We start from the raw sequence: 22,379 nt of genomic DNA, 5'->3' as shown, positions 1-22,379 counted from the left end.
CAGTATAACATCACCAGGCCTGAGGGGGAACCCGTGTGTGACCCCTTCAGTTGTTGTTTGCAGGGCAACACACACACACACGCCCCTCATCCCCTGCCTTAGCTGCTGGCTGCTGAGGCTGATCAGAGTTGGGAGCCTGACAACAATATCTGGAGGAGCACAGAGGTCCTTCCTGATTTGTGAGTGTTTGTTTATTTGAGCTCAAGGTGGCAGCACAGATTTCCCCCGCCCTGCTTTATCCTCACAACAACCCTGCAAGGAAGGTTGGGCTGAGAGGCAGAGGTTGGCCCAAGGTCAGCTGAGTGGGGGATTTGAACCCTGCTCTCTCCTAGGTCTTAGTCTGACCCCCTAACCACTGTATGCACCACCGGCTCTCTTGCATTCCAAGGCATCGGGGTGAATTAACAAGCAGTTTATTTAAAATTTACAAAACACAAGTGGTGCTTTATTAATATTTTAAGGCAATTAAATAACATTAAATATATTAGGGCTACCTGTATTAGAATCGGCTGTTCTGCCTTTTCTCCCACCCCTCTTCCCTGTCCACGTCCAGCCCAGTGGCCACTCCACCTTCCTGGCTTAGAGCCTGCAAAGGGGTCATTTCCACAAGGCATTCTAAGGCAAGAGGGCCAACTTGAATAAAATATGGGTGGGGAGGAGGTAAGCCCTGCCCTGCGTAATTGATCACATGGCATGGTGAACACACACCATTTGAATAGCAATGCCCATCAACTTTGGGGGTCCTGGCCCCCTCAGATATTTTATTGGGGGAGGGCGAAGAGACCTCAGCCCCTAGGAGTTGTCTCCTATGTTTCAAGGTCCCATCTGGGGAAGCTCTGGGCCTTTGGCACAGCATCGGCCTTGCATGCAGAAGGTTCTAGGTTCAAACTCCTGCAGCCTCTCCAGGTAAGGATGGGAGAGATCCTTGCCTAGAACCCTGGTGAGCCGCTGCTGCCAACCAGTGTCGACAATACTGAGCTAGATGGGCCAATGGGTTGGCTCTGTATAAGGCAGCTTCCTATGTGCTTTGTGTCCACCTGAGTGGGGCCTCCTGCCCAGCTGGACTCTGGGTCAAGTATTTGTTCCATGTGTCTCTTTCTTTGTGCAATGGTTAACCTGCAGGCCCCAGGCAGGCAGTGGGGAGGGAGGGAGGAGGCAGATCCTGGTTCCCATGGCTTATGGGAGTCCCTAGGCTCTCCTTCAGAGGCTGTGAGTCTTGCCAGGCCTCTGACCTCCCCACTCCCTCAGTCAAAGGAGAATGTTTTGCTTGCAACTCCTGCGTTGCAGGGGGGTTGGGCTAAATGACCTTTGGGGCTCCCTTCCGACTCCACAATTCTATGATTCTATGAAAAGTAGCAGCAGCAGCAGCAACTTCTTCCTTGTCCTATTTTACGGTCCTTTTCTTCTCTTAAAAACAAATGACCCGTATTCCATTCGGACGGCTGGTCCCAGGAGAAGACGCCCCTCCTGCGGGGGTCCCTCGTCCTCCTCAGGGTCCCTTCAGGAAGCAGCAGAGGCAGCAGTTGAGGCAGGTTTCAAACAGTCTCTAGCCTCAACCCCAAACCACCCATGGACTCCAAAGGGCCAGCGCTGGAGGGAAAGTTCCAGGGCCCAGGCAGCTGAGGAGGCGAGGAAGCCCAGGTGCCAAGGTCCTCTTTGGCTGACCCGGCCCTCACTTCCCGGTGGCGTTGGCCCACGAAGGGAAGGTGTCCAAGTGGAACATGGCGCGGCCCCAGCTGTTTATGGCCAGGGTGATGCAGAAGACACCGATGACGTTCATTACGATGCCCGTCTTGGCCTGGGAGGGAGAGGAGAGAAGGAGGAGGCAGGTGTCTCATGGGTCAAGCTCAGGCAGTAGAAGACTTTTGCGGGAGGGAGGCAAGGAGGAGACGCTGCCATCAGAGCATGACCTGTCCTGGTCAGGAGGGAACCACCCCTTACCCAGAGAGATCTCCTTGTCCAGGAACACAGTGTGCAAACTGTGTGCTCTCCCCCCTTCACGTGGCCCGGATGTTTTGAAGAACTCGGTGAACAGTTAGGAAAGGAGCCCCTAAGAGCATAAGATGAACCCACCAGATGAGGCCAATGTCCCTTCTGGTTCCAGAAGTATTGCTGCCTCTGATCGTGGAGGCAGAACATAGCCATCGTGGTTGGTAACCATCAAGAACCCTCTCCTCCTCCATGAACCTGCCCAATCCTCTTTCCAAACCGTACAATCTGGTGGCCATCACTGCCTCTTGAGGGAACAAGTTCCATAACAAGAGCCTTCTGAATCAGGCCAATGGCCCACCTAGCCCAGCATCTTGTTCTCACAGTGGCCAACCAGATGCCCATAGGAAGTCCACAAGTAGGACCTGAGGACAAGAGCTCTCTCCCCTCCTGCAGTTTCCGGCAACTGGTATTCAGAAGCTTTGAGCAAAACCATCATGGTTCGTACCCTTTAGAGCAGAGTGTCCCAAACTTGGGTCTCCAGCTGTTGTTGGACTACAAATCCCCATCATCCCTAGCTAGCAGGACCAGTGGTCAGGGTGATGGGTATTGTAGTCCGAAAATAGCTGGAGACCCAAGTTTGGGAAACATCTGCCGATTAATATCAGTCAGTGCACTCAGTTGTGTCATCTTGGTCAGGCCCACTGGGATTCCTCTATGCCGGCCGCAAGCCAGCCAAGGTCTTCTTGCCTGCTCAGCCTTAAGCGGAGCCCCACAGCAGCTGTTTTAAGATTCGTCACAATCGACAGGAGACATTAGCATCCCCTTAAAGCAGCCTTCCCCAACCCAGGCTACAGTTCCCATCAACCCCAGTGGGCAAGTATTATTTATTCTAATATGGTGTGCTAGCTGCAAGGGCTGATGGGAGTTGTAGTCGAAAACATATAGAGAAGTGGTTTCCTAACCTTTTTTGGGGGGGGGGGACATCTCCCACTTGGTTCCATCAAAACTTTTCCATGGAAAAGTTGGCGGCACGTTCATACACTGCGGCTCTGAGCTCCCAATACTTCACCTTTAAGACTAAGAAAGCTGAGTGGGGGGTGTTTGTGTAATCTCACTGTATACAAGTTGTACAAGTGACAATAAAGTATAAACATGTCGCCAGTGCCCCCTACCCTACAGAAAGCATTATTCAGAATAACGGTTTGTGTGATCCACTAAGGAAGATAATAAATTCAAAACAGTAGCAATCAGTTGTACAAATGCCCTAGATATTTCCTTTCCTTGTACACACACACACAAAAAGAAATCTGGGAGACTAAGCCAAGCAGCGGAGATGACCGCAGGGGGTTGGACTAGATGGCCCTTGGGGGTCCCTTCTAACTCTACAATACCATGATTTGTTCAAAATCAAATGAAAACTCCCCCCCCCCGGGAACCCCCATCACCCAGGGGAGTGGTACCTCCCAATTTGGGAACCACTGATCTAGAGGTTTGGCTTCTTAGCAGCACCCACAGAGAGCAGCCTTTGGGGAGGCTGGGGGGAGGCCTGAGCAACAGCAAAGCTGCCCCCTTACCATGTCTGAGACTCGGAGGTGTCCGTAGGAGAATACGATGGCATTGGGAGGGGTGGCCACGGGTAGCATGAAGGCAAACGAGGCACTGAGGGTGCAGGGAATCATGATGTAGAGGGGGTTGACCTCAATGGACTGCGACTGGAGAGAAAGAGAGCAGAGAATCATGGGGCTGGAAGGGACCCCGGCGTCATCTCGTCAAAACTGCCTGCAATGCAGGAGTCACAACTAAATCTCCCCGACAGGTGGTCCTCCAACCTCTGCTTGAAAACCTCCCAAGAATGAAAGCCCACCAACTCCTGAGAGAGTCCTTTCCACCATCAGAAAGTCATTCCTAGAGTTTAGTCGGAATCTCCTTTCTGGTCATTTGAATCCGTTGGATTGGGTCCTCCCCTCTGGAGCAGCAGCAAACAAATCTGCTCCATCCTCCAGGTGATATTTGAAGATGGCTCTCCTATCTCCTCTTTTCCAGGCTTTCTAAACAAATTTGCCAGACAAACAACTGTATGCTTGTGGGGCAGAGACCTGTCGCCTGATACCTGGCATGGATACAGTACTTGAGATAGTAACACCCCTAATCTAGGTCCTAGCCCTCGAAACTTATTCAGCTGGGCCTAAATGTGAACCTTGCTGGAACCCTGGCTGGCCACCAGTGTGCAGGAGGCCAGAAGCCTCCATTCTGCCTTGGTTTCCCTTGTTTTAATCCTTACAAGGTGGGTTTAGGGTTGTCAATGTGAAATAAAAATCAGTAAGGAGGAAAGCTCCCTTACCAAGGAGGCGAAGACTGGCAGGAAGAGGGTTGCGGTGGCCACGTTGCTGGTGCATTCGGTGAAGATGGCGATGACCAGGGAGAGGATGATGGCGATGGCCCAGGGGGGGACGCTGTGCAGAGGGGTCATCTGGTCACCCAGCCATTTGGAAAGCCCTGAAGCCTGGAGTTGTGGGGCAAGAGCAGAGAAAGAGAATATTGTCCGGTGCTGAAGTCAAGCGTTGGTCAGCGATCAAAGCAAAACATGGTGTCAGTGAAGTTACGGTAACTCTGTATTCAAGAAACCAAAACAGATCCCAGTAGCTCTTCCCAGTAGGCCCTGCTCCAGCAAGGCAGTTGTGAGAGCTGAAGGCACCTGCCTCCCACCACCTTCTCAGTCTCCTCCTCTCCCTGACTTCCCAAGTAGTCTTAGACAGCGCCTGCACACAACCAATCTCTGCTCTGCTCTTTTCATGTCTCCGTGTGTTCTAGGAGACCAGCGGGGAGGGGAGCTGGTTGCAGCAGGAGGGGGAGACTCCCTGGTTTCTTCAGCAGCCTGCCTCATCTCTGCCTCTTGGCCTCCCACCCCACCCCTGCTTCTGCCTCTGAGTCCGGACTGCTCTCTGCCACAGCCTCTTCCTGCTCACTAAACCCTGTTGCCTCTTCTGCTTCCAACACCTCCTCCTCCCAGTCTGCTTCCTCTTCTCCCTCTGACGCTCCTTGGCATCCCAACACCATCTGTTCCTTCTTCCCCTGGGGGTTCCCTTAGGGGTTTCCCAGCTGGGGCCTCCCACCACTCCCCTGTATCCAGCCAGTCCATGACAATATTGGGGGGGGGACCACCGCTGTGGTCTCTGACAATCTATTGTATTTGTCCAGCCACTGAGGGGGGGTGTCCTTAACCCTTTGGGGCCCGTATGGGGCTTTGCAAAACCCACAAAATGCGTAAGAGTCCTGCTGGATCAGGCCAGTGGCCCATCTAGCTCAGTATCCCGTTCTTACAGTGCCCAACCAGATACCAGTTATGGGAAACCAGCAAGCAGGACCCAAGCAGATCAGCACTCTCCAGCTGTTGTTCCCCATGATCTGGCATTCAGAGGTAGACTATCCCTGGGCATGGAGGTTCTGCTCTCACAACAAACCTCCATAAGAAAAGCCCTGCTGAGTTAGGCTAGTGGCCCATCTAGTCCAGCATCATGTTCTCACAGGGGGCAATCAGGTCCCTCAAAGGGAAGCCCACAATAAAGATCTGAGTACAAGAGCAAATCTCTTCTCTGCTGCCGCTTCCAGCAACTGCAATTCGGAAGCATTTGCTGTCTTCAGACAGCTCCGGCAATGTACAGAGGAGCCTCATCCCAGGGGAGGGATCCATGCAGGTCTCCTCTTGAGCTAGAGAGCGTCTTACTGAATTGGGGCCCCTCCCCACATTAGAAATGGGGGTCCAGTTCCCGATTCCCCCTTCATTTGCAAGGAATCATACAAAACCAAGTGGCACTAACAAATAAAAGTTCCAGGGTGGCAACAGAAAGCAAACTAAAAATGCTTTTGCAGTTCATAAAAATCCAGCAATGTCAAGTTATAGGAAAACTGGTGCTATTAACAGTAAATCCTTCTAGTTGGTTAATTGGTTCAGCAACTTCCATGCACATGACGTGTGATGCTAATTATTTTCCCCAAGAGTTAAATGATAACTAATCAGAGGCAACTACAGGAGAGCTATGAGATTCAAGTGAGGGTCAAATGCCTTGTCAATCCCAGCAGGTATATAAGAGGACGACCCGGCCTGCCCAGGCCTCCGGCCGGCCGGTTATTTAGTTCTAAGGATTAGAGCAGGAACCAGCTTAGTGGGGCCAAGTCCTGCACGCTGCTATGGCGCTGCTGCTAAAGAGGCCTCTTTTCCAATGCATGGATGAGGCCGGCAGGTTGGGCAGCGCACAGCACCCTCTTTGTCTGAGCCCGGCAGGGCTTGGCTCAGGCCAAGTTCTTCTGGGGAGGACAAGGGAGGCTTGTTCCGGACGGGCTGCTGAATGGCTGGCGGGGTGGAGGTTTTTTTGCATTTAAACCTATCATTTGGAGTGCTGCTCAATATGACCAGGGAGAGAGTCTGCAGCCATTTCCGACCGAGTTGAAACTAGGTCAAGTCCTCCCTTCTCCTGGGGACACCAGAATGCAGCTGGCAGTGGCAGGAGGGGGCTCTGGTGCCAAGTGGCATCGTGGAGGGCACATTCCCCCCATCACCCCAAAGCCAGAAAAATGGCAACATCACGGGAAACGCTTCCAAGAGCCCTGGATGGAACAGGGGGAAGGAGAGGCCTGCAACCTGCTGCACCATTCTCTGCCATGGGGCACAGCCTGCCCCACCAGCGCTGCGGTTCGCTTGGCGCAATTGATGGTGGCCTCCGAGGTGGAGAACAGCCAGCCCTGGCATGCTTCTAGTGTTGCCAGGGAGACTGGGGAGAGGCTACTGTGGTGGGGCTCAGGCTCAGCTCAGGCAGAGGCCCCTCAAATTCCCCACTCCCCATGGCTTAAGAACACAGGAGGAGGCCTCACTACAGCCACCTTAGATGTTATAGTGGTTAGAGCATTGGACTAGGACTTGCAAGCCCTGGGTTCAAATCCCCTCGGCTGTGGAGTTCACTGGGTGAGCTGCCCCTTAGCCTAGCCTACCTCACAGGGCTCTTGCGGGGATTAAATGAGGACAGGGAGATAAATAAATAAATCGTTTGCAAGGATTTCCCAGAAGCCTTTTCCTTTCCCTTCCTGCTCAAGCTTTTGAACGGAATACGTTTTCCAAAAATGAGAGAGGCCACACTCAAGACTTGCCTGGAGGTTCATAGGTCCTGCTCCCTCCCACAATTCCTGACATTACAGGAAAGGGTAATGCACTCTGCGTGTGGCTAGAGGACCCTTTGGCTGTCCCACAGCCTTTATTTACACACAGAGAGACATAGTCAACAACACTGCCACTGTTGAGGGAGCCACACGTGAAGTGAATGCCTCCAAAGTTTGGTGGCAAAGGTCCAGGTTTGACAGAGCTCTCTGACGCCCACGACCAGCCAGCCTCCCCAGCCCTCCTGTCACCACCAAGGACTTACGTCACTCCCATTGGCCAGGGCGAAGCCTCCTCCAAGAAGCAGCACGATGCTCCATGGCATCTTATGCTGGACCACCTTCCAGTTCAGCAGTGGGGCAGGGAAAAAGGGCTCCTTCATAGCTGCGGAGAGAGCCCAAGAGAAGTTGGGTGTGAGCGGGGAGGCAAAGCAGGGGCCAGCGAGCCCACCCACCCACCACACAGCTGGCACCAGCAGGAGGCTGCCAGCAGGCTGGATGCCATGGCAAGGGTCACACAGACATCGGAATAACTTTATAGGGCAGGAGCTGTTGAATAGGGGAAGAAGGTGGCTGACTCTCCTCCATGGGAGGTTTTTAAGCAGAAGTTGAATGGCCACCTGCCAGGGATTCTTCAGCTGGGATTCATGCATTGCAGGGGGTTGGACTGGATGACCTTTGGGGGTCCCTACTAACCCTACAATGCTATGAAATACTGGCAGAACCCAGCACGCCCCTCCTGGTCTGTCTCTTTTGACCAGCCTCCTCAAAGGCCCTGGGGGGGGGGGGAGGGTGGTCTCCGCCTTCCTTTACCTTCCTCCGCCTCTTCTAGGTCGCAGCTGCTATGACTGCAGAAGCCACACCTGGGCCTGGTGGCAGGAAGGATGAACAGCAGAAAGGCCACGAAGATGGCCACGGTGGCATCCGTCACATACCTGGGACACGTTTGGAAAGATGAAGAATGAGGAGGTGGCAGCAGTGTCCCATTCCCCTCACTCAGTCCCAAAAGCAACAGGTCAGCCAGTTGAATGCATCAAACCTCCAGCCAGCAAGCACCCCCCCCCCCACACACACACCCCGGAGGGAACATGAGCTCCCAGGAGAGAGATGAACACCCTCTTTGCTGCATCCCTCTCTGGGCCTCTCCCAGGAGTCCTTTCAAAAAGGATATTGCAGAGTTGGAAAAGGGCAACCCAAACGATCAAAGTGATAGAGCAACTCCCTTATGAAGAACGGTTGGGACTTTTTAGTTTAGAGATAAAGCGAGTAAGAGGCAAATGATAGCAGTTTGTGAAATTATGCGTGGCACACAAAAAGATTCTTATGGAACCTCCAGGTGCAGGTGCAGTCTATCTCGATCCTTAGGCTTTTAGGGGTACCTGGCCACTGTGAGGACAGGAAGCCAGACTAAATGGACCATTGGCCTAATCCAGCAGGGCTCTTCTTGGGTTCCTCCAAGGTGCTCAGATTCTCCCATTTAACCTCCCAAATTTCCTGCACAGGCAAGATTTCCTCCGGGCTGCTCCCAGAGTCTCCCAGCCGAGCAGGGATTCGAACCTGGAACAGGCCGGCACAAGGAGGAGGAGACTCTTCGCTGCAAGCAATCCTGCCCTGAGCCGTTTGCCTGAAGGCACTTGAGTGTCCTAAGACTGGTGCTATCGGGGAACCCCCCCCCCAAAAAAAATACAAAACACCACCCAGGTAGCATCACTGGTCTGCAAAATGGCTAGCAAGAGGAAGAACAAAACCCACTCACTCCTTGTCCTTGTTGAAGAGGGTGGTGGCCCAACCAGGAATGAATCCAGGGTCCCTGGTGAACCAGAGGAGGATGAGCAGCGTGAAGGCCAGCAGCACGTTGAACTCTGCAAAGGAGATGGGCCCCAGCTTCCGGTGCTCCTCTTTCAGCACCCGCAAGGCAGCCTGCTCCTTTTCGGTCCTCTGGGCCCCACAGCCCCAGGTCTTCCGGAAGCTGGAGAGAAGGAGCAGGGTGGTCAAGGCAGGGGGCCATTAGACTGCCAGGTAACCACTCTAGCAGGCTGACCTTTTGGGTCGCAACCTGGGGGATTCAGCAAGGAGAGAGGGGAGGAGAGGGTCCCACAACCAGGCACCTGGCGCAACTTGGGAACTCGGCACATTTGTGTTGGGCTGGCTGTGAGGTCAACAGGACACCCAGAGGGAGAGAAAGATCTGAACACAGAAACACCAGGAAAGGGCATACACAGGAGGTGCTGGAGGCTCCAGGAGAGAGCGAAGCTGGGGTGGTGCGGGTCGTGGCCAGAGCAAAGCCGCAGGTGGCGTGGCAGAGCAGCCACAATCAGGGAAATGTACTTGTTTCTCCAAGGAGCTCTAGACGGCTTACATGGCTCTTCCCTGCCACTCTCACGACACCCTTGCAAGGTAGGTTGAACTGTGAGACAGTGACTGACCCACAGTGGGCTTCATCGCCAAGTGGGGGGGGGATTTGAACCCTAGTCTCTCCCACCTTAGTTGGCCCTCTAACCTCTATACCACTACTGGCCCTTCAGAGAGGCGCAACCCAAGCCCTAGTGGGGAAAGCGCATTGATGGGAGTGTGTTTTTATGTTTATGCAATGAGGCCCCTTTAGGGTGAAGAGCAGCTGAAGGCTTTAAGACACTTTGGCTAGTAGCCTTCAATTTCCCTCTCCTCCATGAATTTACTAGTGGTAGGAAACCACCGGTGGGGAGAGGATTCATGTGCTCAGGTTCTGTCTGCCAGTTTCCAATTGGGGCATCTGGTTGGCCATGGTGAGATCAGGATGCTGGACAAGATGGGTCTTGGGCCTGATCCAGCAGGGCTCTTCTGATGGCCTTCTGTTTGCTGGACTCCCAGCAAGGCCCACAAGCAGCCAGCCAGGCCAGAGGTCAGGGACAAGGAGTGCAAGAAGATCTGGATGGCTGAGGGCTGCCCCAGGTGCCCCAGCCCCGGACGAAGCAGGGCCACATTATCCACCAGCCCACCCAAAGGTGCAGAGCCCTTACTTGAACCCCATGAAGGAGACCTGGAGCCAGAACCAGGCGAGCGTCAGCATCAGGAGCATGTTCGGGAAGGCGAAGCCGAACCAGGAGGCAAAGTTCAAGATGTCGCCGTTCTCAGGGAACAACCTGGGAGGAGGAGGAAATGGTTGAAAAGCCTAGAATCACAGAATCATCGAAGGGTAGAGCTGGAGGGGTTCCCCTAAGGGCCATTTGTCTGACACCCCCCTCCCCAGCAAGGCAGGAATCACAACTAAAGGCTGCCTGACAGATCCAACCTCTCTTTCAAAACTTCCATTGATGGAGAGGCCACTAGCTTCCAAAGAGCCTGCTCCAGTTGTTATCCTCAGAAAGTTCTTCCTAATTTTGAGTCGGAATCTCCTTTTTTGTCAATTGAATTTTGGATCCTCCCCTCTGGAGCAGCAGAAAACAAGCCTGCTCCATCTATGTGGTTCTGAATGGTAGAACATGAAACTGGATCCTAGGGTCATTGGTTCAAGCCCCAAATGGGGTGAAATATTCCTGCATTTCAGGGGATCGGACTAGAAGACTCTTGTGGCCCCTTCCAACTATGATTCAAAGAACTCTATGAATCCAGGTGGCAGCCCTTCAGATATCTGAAGACGGCTCACATATCCCCGCTCAGTCTCCTCTTCTCCAGGATAAACATTTCCAGCTCCCTCAACCTTTCCTTGTAAGGTTTAGTTTCCAGACCCTGGATTATTCTGGCTGCCCTCCCTACACACCTTCCAGCTTGCCAATATCCATCTTAGGACTCAGCTACACGAGCAAAGAAAAATGTTTTATATGCGTTATAACACCGTTTCACCAGATGGCGCTGTGGAGCCCCGCCTTTTGCCAAAGCAATTCCCAATGTGCAGTTTACAACGCGTTTCCCTAAAATGATTTCTTGATGTGTCTAGATCCAGCCTTTAACCTGGACACAAAAATCCAGGTGGTGTCTGACCAAGGCAGAATAGACCGATAGGAGAGCAATGTGGAGGTCATCAGGAGCAGACGGGGAGGTAAGGGCTGTTCCGGGAGAACCCCAGCTTGGATTGTTTAGGAGTAACACAGCAAGTGACCAAGAGGACTGAACAAAACACAGGCCCCCTTTCAACCCGATGACCCCAAGAAAAAAACCCCACGCCACACTGTTTTGGTTTCAAGAAAAGAGCCACACAGCAGAGTCCAGCCTTTGCTGTGTGTCATGTTGTAAGTGCGGCAGAGACTTACTGGTTCATCTGACCTTTGAGGACCAGGTTTGGCCCCGTCCCGGTCAGGGTTGCTGTCCCTCCGATGCTGGCAGCATAGCAGACACAGAGGGTCATCCCTTTGTTGATTCTCTTCTTGGTCTCCCTCTCGCACTTCTTGGAGCTGTCTGGCAAGTGCCCGTTCCCCGCAACTAATAATAATAATAAAAATAATAATAAATTTTATTTATACCCCGCCCTCCCCAGCCAAGACTGGGCTCAGGGAGGCTAACACCAGATATAAAAACAATTGATTGAAATACAACTTAAAAAACAAGATTAAAATGCAACATTAAAATGCAGCCTCACTGAAAGGAGACAAAGCTGATTTGGCCTTTGATTGCAATGCGACACCAGGTGGGTAGGAGAAAGAGACCAGAGTGAGCCCTCAAGGTGCAAGTGGTACGCTGTACTGGCTCAGGAGAGACCCACCTGGTTCAGCATAAGAACATATGGAGAGCCCTGCTGCATCAGACCCATCTAGTCTAGCAACCTGTTCTCACAACGGCCAACCAGTTGCCCCTATTGGGATTCAAGCACAAGAGCCTTCTCTTTTCCTGTGGCTTTCAGCAATTGGCATTCACAAGCATTGCTGTCTCCAACTGCAGAGGCAGAGCACAGCCACTATGGCTTTTAACAGCCTCCAGGCAGCAGCTAAACAGCTGCCCAGCTGCCTCTGGAAGAGAAAACTACAGAGCTACTGTTAATTGTGTGGTTCAGCTTTTTGCACTTGGAGGGGAAGGTTTAACCCTTCCCTTCCGCAGCCATGAACCTGATGAAAATCAAGATACAGAGGCAACCAAATCTGCTAACTTAAGGGTCCCTGTTGACACTATGAGAAGCTTTTTCCTATCACTGATTGCTGCATTGGGGGAGCTGACTCTCTTATTGAGATTGTGGCTGGGGAAGAAAGGGCTAAGCCTCTCCTCGCAATGTGGAACAGCACTTGGAGTGTTGGACTAGGAGGACCTGGGAGGACAGAGTTCGAATCCTTACTCAGCCTCACAAAGCTCACTGGGTGACTTTGTGGGGCTAGTCTCTGCATCTCAGCCTAATCTACCCCAGAGGGCAAAATGAGGAGAAGGAGAGCTGTGTATTTCTCAGAAGACGTCTGGCGTATGCATTTTATTATTTATTTATTTCATAAAACGTATACTACACCGCTTGATTGCGGTTGGTTGTTGTTTTTTAAAGCTTCAAAACAGTTTACAAAAATGATAAAAACAATAAAAATTATCAGCAAGATAACCATTCAAAACTTTCAAAAACAACAGGCTGAAACTTGCATTGGCTTTCTAAAATTCTAAAATTTAAAACTGTTATCAGTGGTATTCTTTAAAGCAGCTCCTCCTATGCTAAGCATTTTTTTAAAAAAATAAATAAATCTCCTGACATGGGTGCAGAATGTGGAGTTAGATCCCTGGTCATGAGGAGGGATGTGAACATGGAAGTCTACACCTTTTACCTGCCCACAGTATCTGGTATTGACATGGAGGGCCCTTTCAGCTGTCATGGCTAACAGATTTGTCTACTCCTTTTTAAAATAAATAAACAGATGAAAACTAGTAGCTGCCCCCATGCATCACAAGACTGCAACTGTTTCACGTACATGTTGCCTTTCCTTCCATCCCAGGCCTCTCCAGGTAGCTCCCATTTCCTAACCTTTTTTTGGGGGGAGGGACATTTTCCCATCACTTCCCTTATTGCAGGAAAAACCTCCTTCTTCAGGGGACGCAGGTTTGTGGCACAAGAGCTGCCAATCAATTGGAATTGCACAACCTGCAATTTGCTGGTTATTATGGGATTGAATTCCAGCGGGAAATTGGGGGCAGTTCAGAAGTGCCTGTCGTTTTTAGAATTCATGGGAATGCTTTTAACCATGCTTAGAACTCGCAGACATGGCTTTTGCTCTTTTTAGAATTGTCGGGCTGTAGGCAGTGTTTGCCCTACTCAGCAGACCCACTGAAACTGATAGACATGGCTAAATAATGCTAATTTCAGATGCATGTGGGAGAGGGCTATCAATGGCAATTAGCAGCTGTCTGGAGGCTGCTATGAGCCATAGTGACTGTGCTCTGGCATCCACAGTTGGAGGCAGCAATGCTTCTGAATACCAGCTGCTGGAAATGGCGGGAGGGGAAAAGTGCTCTTGTGCTCAGGTCCTGCTTGCAGGTTTTTCATAATGGACATCTGGTTCCCCCCTGTGAGAACAGGATGGTGGACAAGATGGGCCACTGGTCTGATCCAGCAGGATCTTCTGATCTTCATACAAGAGGTCTGCTCTTTTGAGTTGGAGTCAATTCTGGATTTCAATTCAGTTTAGTCTTCTGCACTCCTCTGATGGCCTTAGACCTTACGGCGGTTTATAAACATGTGAAATAAATGATTTTTTAAAATCTAATGCTGAGAATTCCACATGAGTGTCAGGGGCTGGACTGAGGAGGAATGGTGGGAACAGTTCCCTCCTTTTCCTAAACCTTCCCGAAAAGAGGAGGACAGTGTAGATTTAGAACAGTGGTTTGCAGAAGGTCATATTCCAGAGGCTGCAGAGGAGCTGGGAAATATGGGGGGGGGCAGCAGGAAGAAGAAGCACCAGGGGAGAGACAGCTAACAGACTCAGTGTCTCTTGAAAGCATTCCTGACCCCCCCCCCCATCTCCTAGAACAAGGCATGCCTTCAGAGTAATAGAACAGAAAACTCAGAGGCAGAAAATACAGATCAGCCGGTGCAGGGGTTATGTAGAATAGGAGTGACTGAGGGGTGGGCCTTTACTTGTAGCAACGCCACTAACTAAGAGACACTGCATTCCTTCGTCTCTCTCTCTGTGAATATTGAATAAACTACATGGTAAGAACTCTTCTTGTTTTTCCGCTTCTTGGCATCCCACCGTGAGAGGGATAGGATTCCCTGAAGCCTTGACAATGAGGTTGATAAATTTTATTTGTTTTTTAACCATCGCTCCCTGCCCCCACCACCCCACGATTCCTTGCAGCCGTCGCCCACTTACCCTGCACTGTGGAGAGCCCCAAGGCAGCCACCTTCCCTTCCAGTTCACCCTTGGGGTTGCTGTGCTGCCCAGCAGCTGCAGACTCCATGACGGCCAGATCCTGCTCAGAGCTGTTCATCTGGTCCAGGACCGCCTGGACTATGGGAACCATCATGGCGGTGGTGGCCGTGTTGCTGATCCACATGGAAAGGAAGGCTGTGACCCCCATGAAGCCCAACATCAGCCTGCAAGGAGGACAGAGGCCGGAGGGGAGGAGAGAGGGAAGCTTGCCAGGTGGTCGGTCGCTTGGGGTGACCGAGGATCGGCCCCAGGTGACCAAGCAGAGGACATTTAAATACCTTGACTCCCAACCACTCACGAAAAACAACACATACATCTGAGGTTGGGTGGATAATCATGCAGGTTTCACCCCAGAGCCAGGAAAGGGCAACCTGGCTGTGGCAGGGGTTTTGTGCTGGATAGGGCCCGCTGTAGAGCCCAGCTGAAGCTGCTCCCCACTCTCAAAGGTGGGTCTACAAATCTGGCAGCACACATGACAAGCCTATGCCATGCTTAGAAAGCCAATGCGGTTTTCACACCTGTTTTTAATCTATTGTTATTTTAACTTCTCAAAAGCCATAAACTATTGCTGCTATTTTTTTCTTATTTTTAATTTCATTGTTTTGACTTTTATGCAAATCACTTTGATGTTTCTTTAAAAAGGGGGGGGGAAAGCTATCAAGAGTTGTATAAATTTTGTGAAACAGATAAATAATAAATGGGAGGGTGTGCCTCCTGGGACAATGTACTGGTCCACATGCCCAAGCAGCAGCTGTGAAAGGAGGCCCTCTGAGCATGTGACGAGTGTTACATGAAAGCCTCCGGCCCTGACCCAGTATAACCCCCCCCCCGACACACACACACACACACACACACACACACACACTGCATTAGAAGCTCAGCCATCTCCCCACCTGGTTTCACTTGGGATGTTGGGGTGGTTAGACAGGAGTCACTTACAGGGCAGGTTTCACCCCGACAATCAGCAGCACCCTCAGGGCAATCCGTTTGTGCAGGTTCCAGTGTTCCACAGCGACGGCCACGATCAGGCCCCCCACAAAGAGCATGTTGGTGTCTTTCAGGTACTGCATGCACACCTGGGAAGTCAGCAGGGAAATGAAGGAGGCATAACTCTTGGTCACTTTTGGCCACTGTTGTCACAGATGGTGCAGCTTCATGGTGGCTGGCTTGGCTCCCTCCCCCTCTCTCCCAACACCCACCCTCTGTACTCTGGCATCAGGGCTTCTTTGAGGTCTGGAATGCCTATAGTTCTTGTAGTCACCTCTGGCCATGCACAGAGTGCATTTCCCTTCCCAGGATGGCCCCTGCTTGCACGGTGGCTCAGCTTGTATTTTTCAGGGCCCAATCCAGTCCGCAGCCTCCCTCTTGGTTCTTCTGCCCCATTCAAGTGCTAACCTGGCTGTATATATAGGTCTAATTCTGCTCCTGTCCTTCCTCCCTGTTGTCCTCTGACTTCCTGAGCTCAGTTGTTGGACTTTGCTCAGTCTCAAAAAAGATTCCGGGCTCCAAGCAGTAGAAGAGGAAGAATTAGAACTTTCCTTGCAGGGCGCCTCTCCTCTGCTGCCCTTGAGACTTACCTTTTTGGACTCCAGGATGCCAAACATCGGGAACAGGATGACAGGGAGGAGGGCTGTGACTGCCAAAGGGATCACCTCTGTGCACCAGTACACAGCCATGAGGATGATCACATAGCCACACCTGGCCTCCTGCAAGGAGGGAAAAGAGAGAGGAAGGGAGAGAGGGAGGGAGGGAGAGTTCCATCAGGCCCAGTGATCACAGACTCACAGAACTGTAGAATTGTATGGTTAGGAGAGACTCAAAGCATCCTCTATTCCATCTTCCTCTAATGCAGGACACAAGCAGGAATGCCTCAGGGCTCTGGAACCCTCCTTGCCCGAATGGCTGGACCAGAGGCTCAGCTTCCTCAGCTTCCACTGGGATGGGTTGAACTGGTGCACCCCACATTTTGGGAACTGGACATGCATTCCAGTTTTCCAGATTTGCCAGGAAGAGGCTTGACAGATGAAATCTCTGGTCTTCGTAAACCTTTGTCTGTGTGTTCCCTGGGTTCGCTGCCAGCCCTGCTCTCCAAATAACTGCCTGCCCAGAGCTATTGTGGTACTGAACACATTGTGGGATTCTTTTTTTCAAAAGGCCCAAGACACTGAGGTTTGTAGGAACATTGATCCAGCTAGCTCAGCATTGCCCACACTGACTGGCAGCAGCTGCTCTCCAGGGGTTCTGGCAGGGAGTTTCTCCCCATCCCACCTGGAGATGCTATCTGATTTTATCCAGATGCCTGGATCGAGGACGGCTGACCTCCCCACTCCTCCTCACTCTCACTCGACCTGCACTGAGACCTCTGCTTATCTGCTGATTGCCTAGCAGCGCTCTGGCTGCCTTCCAACTCTTCCTCTCCATAAGAGCTAATAGAGTCTTCTCTAGGAGGGGGAGGGGTCAAACTGCCCTTTCTCAATTCTGACAGTCAGTTCTCATCTCATCTACAGAGCCGGTCCTTCATTCACTTAATTCACTCTCTGAGTCTAACTCATCCCCTGTGCTCTGGGAGCCCACCTTGCTGACATCCAGGGAAGAAGATCCTGTGCCACACATAACATTCTGCCTTCTGACATTTGGTTGCTATTCCTGCTCCCTGCTTCCTAGAATCTGCCTCCTGAGGCCACTGTCTCACTCTGCCTAATGGCGGCGCCGGCTCTGGCCTGATTCAGAAATCAGTGCAAAAGACAGCAGGCTCCTTGCAGATTCAGGAGGCGTGAGAGAACCTTCCATTTCAGCTCATTTTCCACTCTTCATTTCTCCACATTGTCACATCAGTTTGCAATTTTCATTTTTTTTTTAAAGTCCTACTTAACATTTGTCAGCATTAAGTGTTATTATATCAAAATATACACATACATCTTTGCACACATTCTTTGGCTGGAGAACTGGTACACTGCAAAATTCAGAGGTGCACATTTTGAAAGAGGGTTCTGTGTTTCAGTTTGCAAATTGTTTCAGAAAACTGGAATAAGGTGAGGCTGCCTTTAGGTGCACACTGAATTCAATTTGCACTGGCAGAAAAGGAGCTGAGTGGATTGGCTGGTGGGAAGAAGGGGGAAAGAGACCCACACTCATTCAGTGACTCCAAGAGCAAAGATAGGGGTGTCACTAGAACCAAAAAGTCCCCCGCATAAAAATCTACAGCTACCACAATGCAGGAGAGTTAATCACTCCTCTGACAGTCCGTAATTGGAATGAATCTCCACCAAACCACAATTACGGCAACCACAAGCCAGACTCTCTGGATTAATGTTGCGTAAACAGGCCAGATCAAACTGCTAATGAGAGGCTGAAATGGCCTAGAATTTGTCAAGTCAATTTTCATGTGGGAAGACGGGGCCATTTAACGTCTTGTCAACAGGGGATCTTTGGGGCAAACACCTCATTGCCTCTCCATTTGATTGTGCCCAAAATGACTGTTTGCCAGAACACAGGGCAACCAACAGACCTGCTCACCCACAAGACGCCTCTTAAAAAAGAATAAAAGAAGCGGGGTGTGTGTGTCAAATTTCACATTGGTCCAGACCTGTCTGCATGGGGCAGGTGGCCTATTTATTGTACAATAACAAATAATAATAATAATAATAATAATAATAATAATAATAATAATAATAATTTATTTATTTATACCCCGCCCATCTGGCTGGGTTTCCCCAGCCACTCTGGGTGGCTTCCAACAAAACACTAAAATAACAATAACCTATTAAACATTAAAATCTTCCCTAAACAGGGCTGCCTTCAGATGTCTTCTAAACGTTTGGTAGTTGTTGTCCTCTTTGATATCTGGTGGGAGGGCGTTCCACAGGACGGATGCCACTACCGAGAAGGCCCTCTGCCTGGTTCCCTGTAACTTGGCTTCAGCCACCCTCCACATTTAGATCGATTTTATACTGCCGTTAACAGACATGGCTTCCCCCAAAAGAATCCTGGGATCTGTAGTTTACTAAGAGTGAAAGGAATTCTTAGAAGATGCCCATCCACCTCCCAGAAGCACATCAAAAGTGCCTGGCTGCAGAATGAGGCCAAGGGGGCCCATCTTGTTCAGCCTCCTGTTCTCACAGTGACCCAACCAGATGCCCCAATGGGAAGCCCTCAAGCAGAATTCGAACACAAGAGCCCTCTCCCCTCCTGTAGTTTCCAGAAGCTGGTATTCAGAAGCATTGCTGCCTCCAACTGTGGAGGCACAGCGTGGCTAGCAGCCATCAATAGTCCTCTCCTCCATAATTTTTTCTAATCCCCTTTAGGGCCATCCAGGCTGGTAGTCATCCCTGCCTCCTGCGGGCAGGAATTCCATAATTTAACTCTGCACTGCATGAATAAGGGCTTCCTTTTATCTGAAAGTTGGGAGGGAGAGTGTCAAGGGGTCCAGAACGACTGCAAATGTCCCGCCATGAAGTGAAGCGAGCATGACAAGACAGCAATATTTTAGCACACCTTTAAAGAAACAAAAAAGCCAGACATGTACAGTACAGATAGGAAGACCAAGGAAGCTTTGTAAGTTCTAAGCATCTCTCTGGCTCAATCTGGACATATATATTTTTTAAAACACACAGTGAAAATGCTTTTTTAAAAAACATTTAAAAATATATATTGAATTTGCCATTAGCTCACCATCGCCATCTAGTGTCAAACGTGTATAATGCATGTAAAATGTTATATTTGCAGCTGTGTAGCTGAGTCATATATATGTAGTAACCCACACTGCCAGAGCATCCCTGAAGCCTCTAAGCAAGGAGAGCCCATTACCTTCCTAAGCAGCCTTGGAGTAGGTGTTGAGCTGTCAGGAGGTCCTTCCTAATGTTTCTGGCCACTTTAACCCTTTGGTGCCTGGGTCCTGCCCTCTCCCGCCTCCCAGGCCCGCCATCACGACCTAATATGGGCAAAGGGGAAATGTCCAAATGTCCAGGGTGACCTCCGACACCCTCGCTCTGCCTGAAGAAGCACCTGGTGCCCTCGGCATCCTGGCTCAGCTTGCATCCTTCCACCCAGCACCAGGCAATGCCCTCCTGACCCGCTTGGAGTAAATCATTTCTTTAAAGTTCAAGAATACAACCAGGCTTAGAAATTAACTGCAGCTGCAGTCTAGAAGAAAGGAGGGACACCTTCTCGGCTTGCGCAGATAAAAAGAATATTGGAATCATGAAAGCACTGGGGGAACTGCTGGCGACTCAGTACTAAAGCTGCGTCTGTCAATGGGATGGACGAGATTTAGGAGAGTTGCCTGTGCAGACATTGTTGGTCGGTTCAGGCTGCCCAGCGCCCCACAGGACCCAAGGAGCATTGTGGGGAACGCAGGCAGAATCCGCTCCCCGCTGGGCACACAGCTTGCCACTCTCCTGGGCAGCTCTTGAAGCGCCTGCCGGATGCATCTGTGTAACTCTTTCCTTAGAATTGGAGAGTTGGAAGGGACCCCAAGGATCATCTGGCCCACCCCCAGCAATGCAGGAATCTCAACTAAAGAATCCCTGACAGATGACCATCTACTGAAAAACCACCAATGGGGGCGGAGCTGGGGCTCAGCGTGGGCGGCCCCCTCTCAAAGTGCCCCGATCTGGAGCTGGGACTGGCGCTCCCAGTTGACAGGGCTCCGTTCAGGGCTGGTTCTGAGCTTTCCCCCTTTCAAAACCACACCGAAAATCTTTTTCTTTCTCCACAACCCCATCCCAGCTTGCCCCCCCCCCATGAATCCGGGGACACTTTTCAACTTCAGAAGGAATGATAGGGTTTTGTATGGGGGCTGATTTGTAAATCCGGGGCCTGTCCCCAGGAAACGGGGACATCTGGTAACCTTACATTAGAGCCAGAATCAGATTTGAATAGGGTCAGCGCTCGGACAGGAACAGGTCCCCAGAAATGACCCGAATGTCTCTCTGCTTATGCAGATTGCTTGTCCCTCAGCACAGGAATTGCTTCTGTTTGCCAAGTGCCTCCGGGAAGCCCACAGACCGAGCCCCCCCCCCCCAACTCTGATGTGCCTAGCATTTACAGGTATACGCTCCCTGGACATGGAGGTTCCATTGGGTTTGTCTGAATCCTTTTTTGCTCCTATAGGTGGCGGTGATGGTGACAGCCAGCTCCCTCTTCAGGCGCCCAGTCCCCCTCCCCTCCCTCTCTCGCATGTTCTTGCGGCGGGGGCTTCTGTTGAGGAGGTTTCCCCCTCCCTCCCGAGTCTTCAGTACCCCCAAAGTGGAGGAGGGGTTGGACACCCTGGGAGGGAGAGGCTCAGGTCTTCCCTCCGCTGTCGGAGGGAGGATGCTAAGGGAGCCCGAGTGGGGAGGGGGCGCTGCTGGTGGTCGGCAGAAGAGGCCCGCTGAGGGACCCCCAGGACGCCCCCGAGGAAAGAGACGGGAGGCGCGACTGCAAAAAGGACATCCCCGCGGCCTCTGGAGAGGCTCCGTTTGGACCTGGCGTGGCTTGGCTTCTCCCACCGAGGCGACGCTTATGCCTGGACCCGGCAGTAGCAGCAGAGAAGCGCCAGCCCGGGCCGGAGGCGGTAGACTGCTCCTGCCCGGGGAGGCTCGACGTGCCACCCCAAGAGGAACTGGCGGAAGGGGGGCGCCCCTTCGCTTGGCCAGGAGAGGGACCTCGCTCTGCCCACTAGGCAGGCTGGCTGGCTGGTCGGCCGAACTGACTGACCTGGGTGGGCACGAGAAGCGGCAGCGGCAGGAGAGCGAGCGGGGCGCCGGCCAACGTGACCAGGGTCTTGCAGCGGAGCAGAGAGCGGAGCAGCGGCGGCGACGGCATCCCGAGACGCAGAGGCAGAGACAGCGCCGCGCTCGCCTCGCCGGCCGGCCTTTTAAGCAACAGCGCCCGCCTGGGACCGAGCCAGCCCCCGCCCCACTCACTCCTCTCCCTCCCCCCCCTTCCCACTCCGGGAACCGGTCTCCTCCTCCGCTGTCGCCTTCGTCGCCTCTCCTGGCCGCAGGACGCCTCTGAGCGCGTGCAGAGTGCCCTGGCCTGGCCGCGCAGGAGTCGCCTGGACCTCTTGTTCCCCTTCCTCGCCAGATCCAGGGAAACAGCTGGAACTGGAAAGTTACATCCAGAGTAAAATTTCCATCGGGCGAGGAAAGTCAAGCGAGGCGGGGGCGGGACACCCCCTGGTCTTTGGGGGCAGCCGCAGGACAGAGAGGCAGATGGCTTGGGGGTCACCTCCGCTTCAGGTTGCACAACCAGTGGTGCGCTCTTGCGCAAAGAAATCGCTTCCTCGAAGGCCGGGATTTTTGCGCTAAAAGTGACGGGAAGCTACGGAGGGCGGGGTGTCACTTTGCCTTTGCTGCGACCTCATCGAAGTTCCCTGGAAAGATACCGGCTCCTCGTCTGGAGGTCACCGCCTTGGTAGAGCGGGGCTTCCAACCTGAATAAAATATGGGGGGCAGGTCAGTCTTGCCCCCCACATGACGTACTGCAAGCACACCATTTGAATGGCAATGCCCATCAACTTTTTTGAGGAGGCGCCCCCTCAAATATTTTATTGGGGGGCGAAGGGACCTCAGCCCCTAGGAGTTGGCTCCAATGTTGTAGAGCCAGGGCGTTGGACTAGACTTCAGGTCTCTTCCAGGCAGCTCTACACTTCTGTGAAGCAGGGTCCCCTTGCCCGCCCACTCCCTTCCTTGGGGTCACTCTCAAGGGCCCCTCCGGACCATAATGCCCCTGTGCCATTGAGCGGTTTTCCCACAAAGTCCTGGCTGCAAATCTCATTTTACCTGAAAGGTGGCTGTAGGTACAAGTCGCTGTCCGCCTTCGCAATAGGAGCGTGATTATCCTTACCTACCTTACAGGAAGATCCCTGAGAGAACGGATATGAAGAGCTCTGAGCTCTTGAAATGGGCTTTTTCAATCTGTCTTTTTTGCCAGGCTTGCCCTGATCTATTAAATGGGACCCTTCTGCCCCCTGGACTCCCGTTTTTAAGAGTTTTTACAAGAAAG

The 22,379-nt window shown here is 52.0% G+C and overlaps 1 protein-coding gene across 1 annotated transcript; it reads right to left on the bottom strand.

Moving 5' to 3' along the window:
• Nucleotides 1–531: 531 nt before the first annotated feature.
• SLC13A5 (solute carrier family 13 member 5) lies at nt 532–21,211 on the bottom strand. The gene is made up of 12 exons (XM_081889673.1): nt 21,090–21,211; nt 15,971–16,099; nt 15,333–15,469; nt 14,334–14,557; nt 11,310–11,478; nt 10,080–10,202; nt 8,837–9,049; nt 7,894–8,015; nt 7,347–7,465; nt 4,274–4,435; nt 3,507–3,644; nt 532–1,798 (listed from the first exon to the last, which is right to left on the bottom strand). The coding sequence occupies exons 1-12, from the start codon at nt 21,195–21,197 to the stop codon at nt 1,673–1,675; spliced, it is 1,770 nt and encodes a 589-aa protein (XP_081745799.1). The 5' UTR covers nt 21,198–21,211; the 3' UTR covers nt 532–1,672.
• Between the last annotated feature and the right edge of the window lie 1,168 nt (nt 21,212–22,379).

Source organism: Podarcis melisellensis (assembly GCF_964234715.1).
Source record: "Podarcis melisellensis genome assembly, chromosome: 15".
NCBI classification, from domain to species: Eukaryota; Metazoa; Chordata; class Lepidosauria; order Squamata; family Lacertidae; genus Podarcis; species Podarcis melisellensis.
Note: the sequence above shows the minus strand (reverse complement) of the source record. Positions and strands in the feature narration are given on the sequence as shown.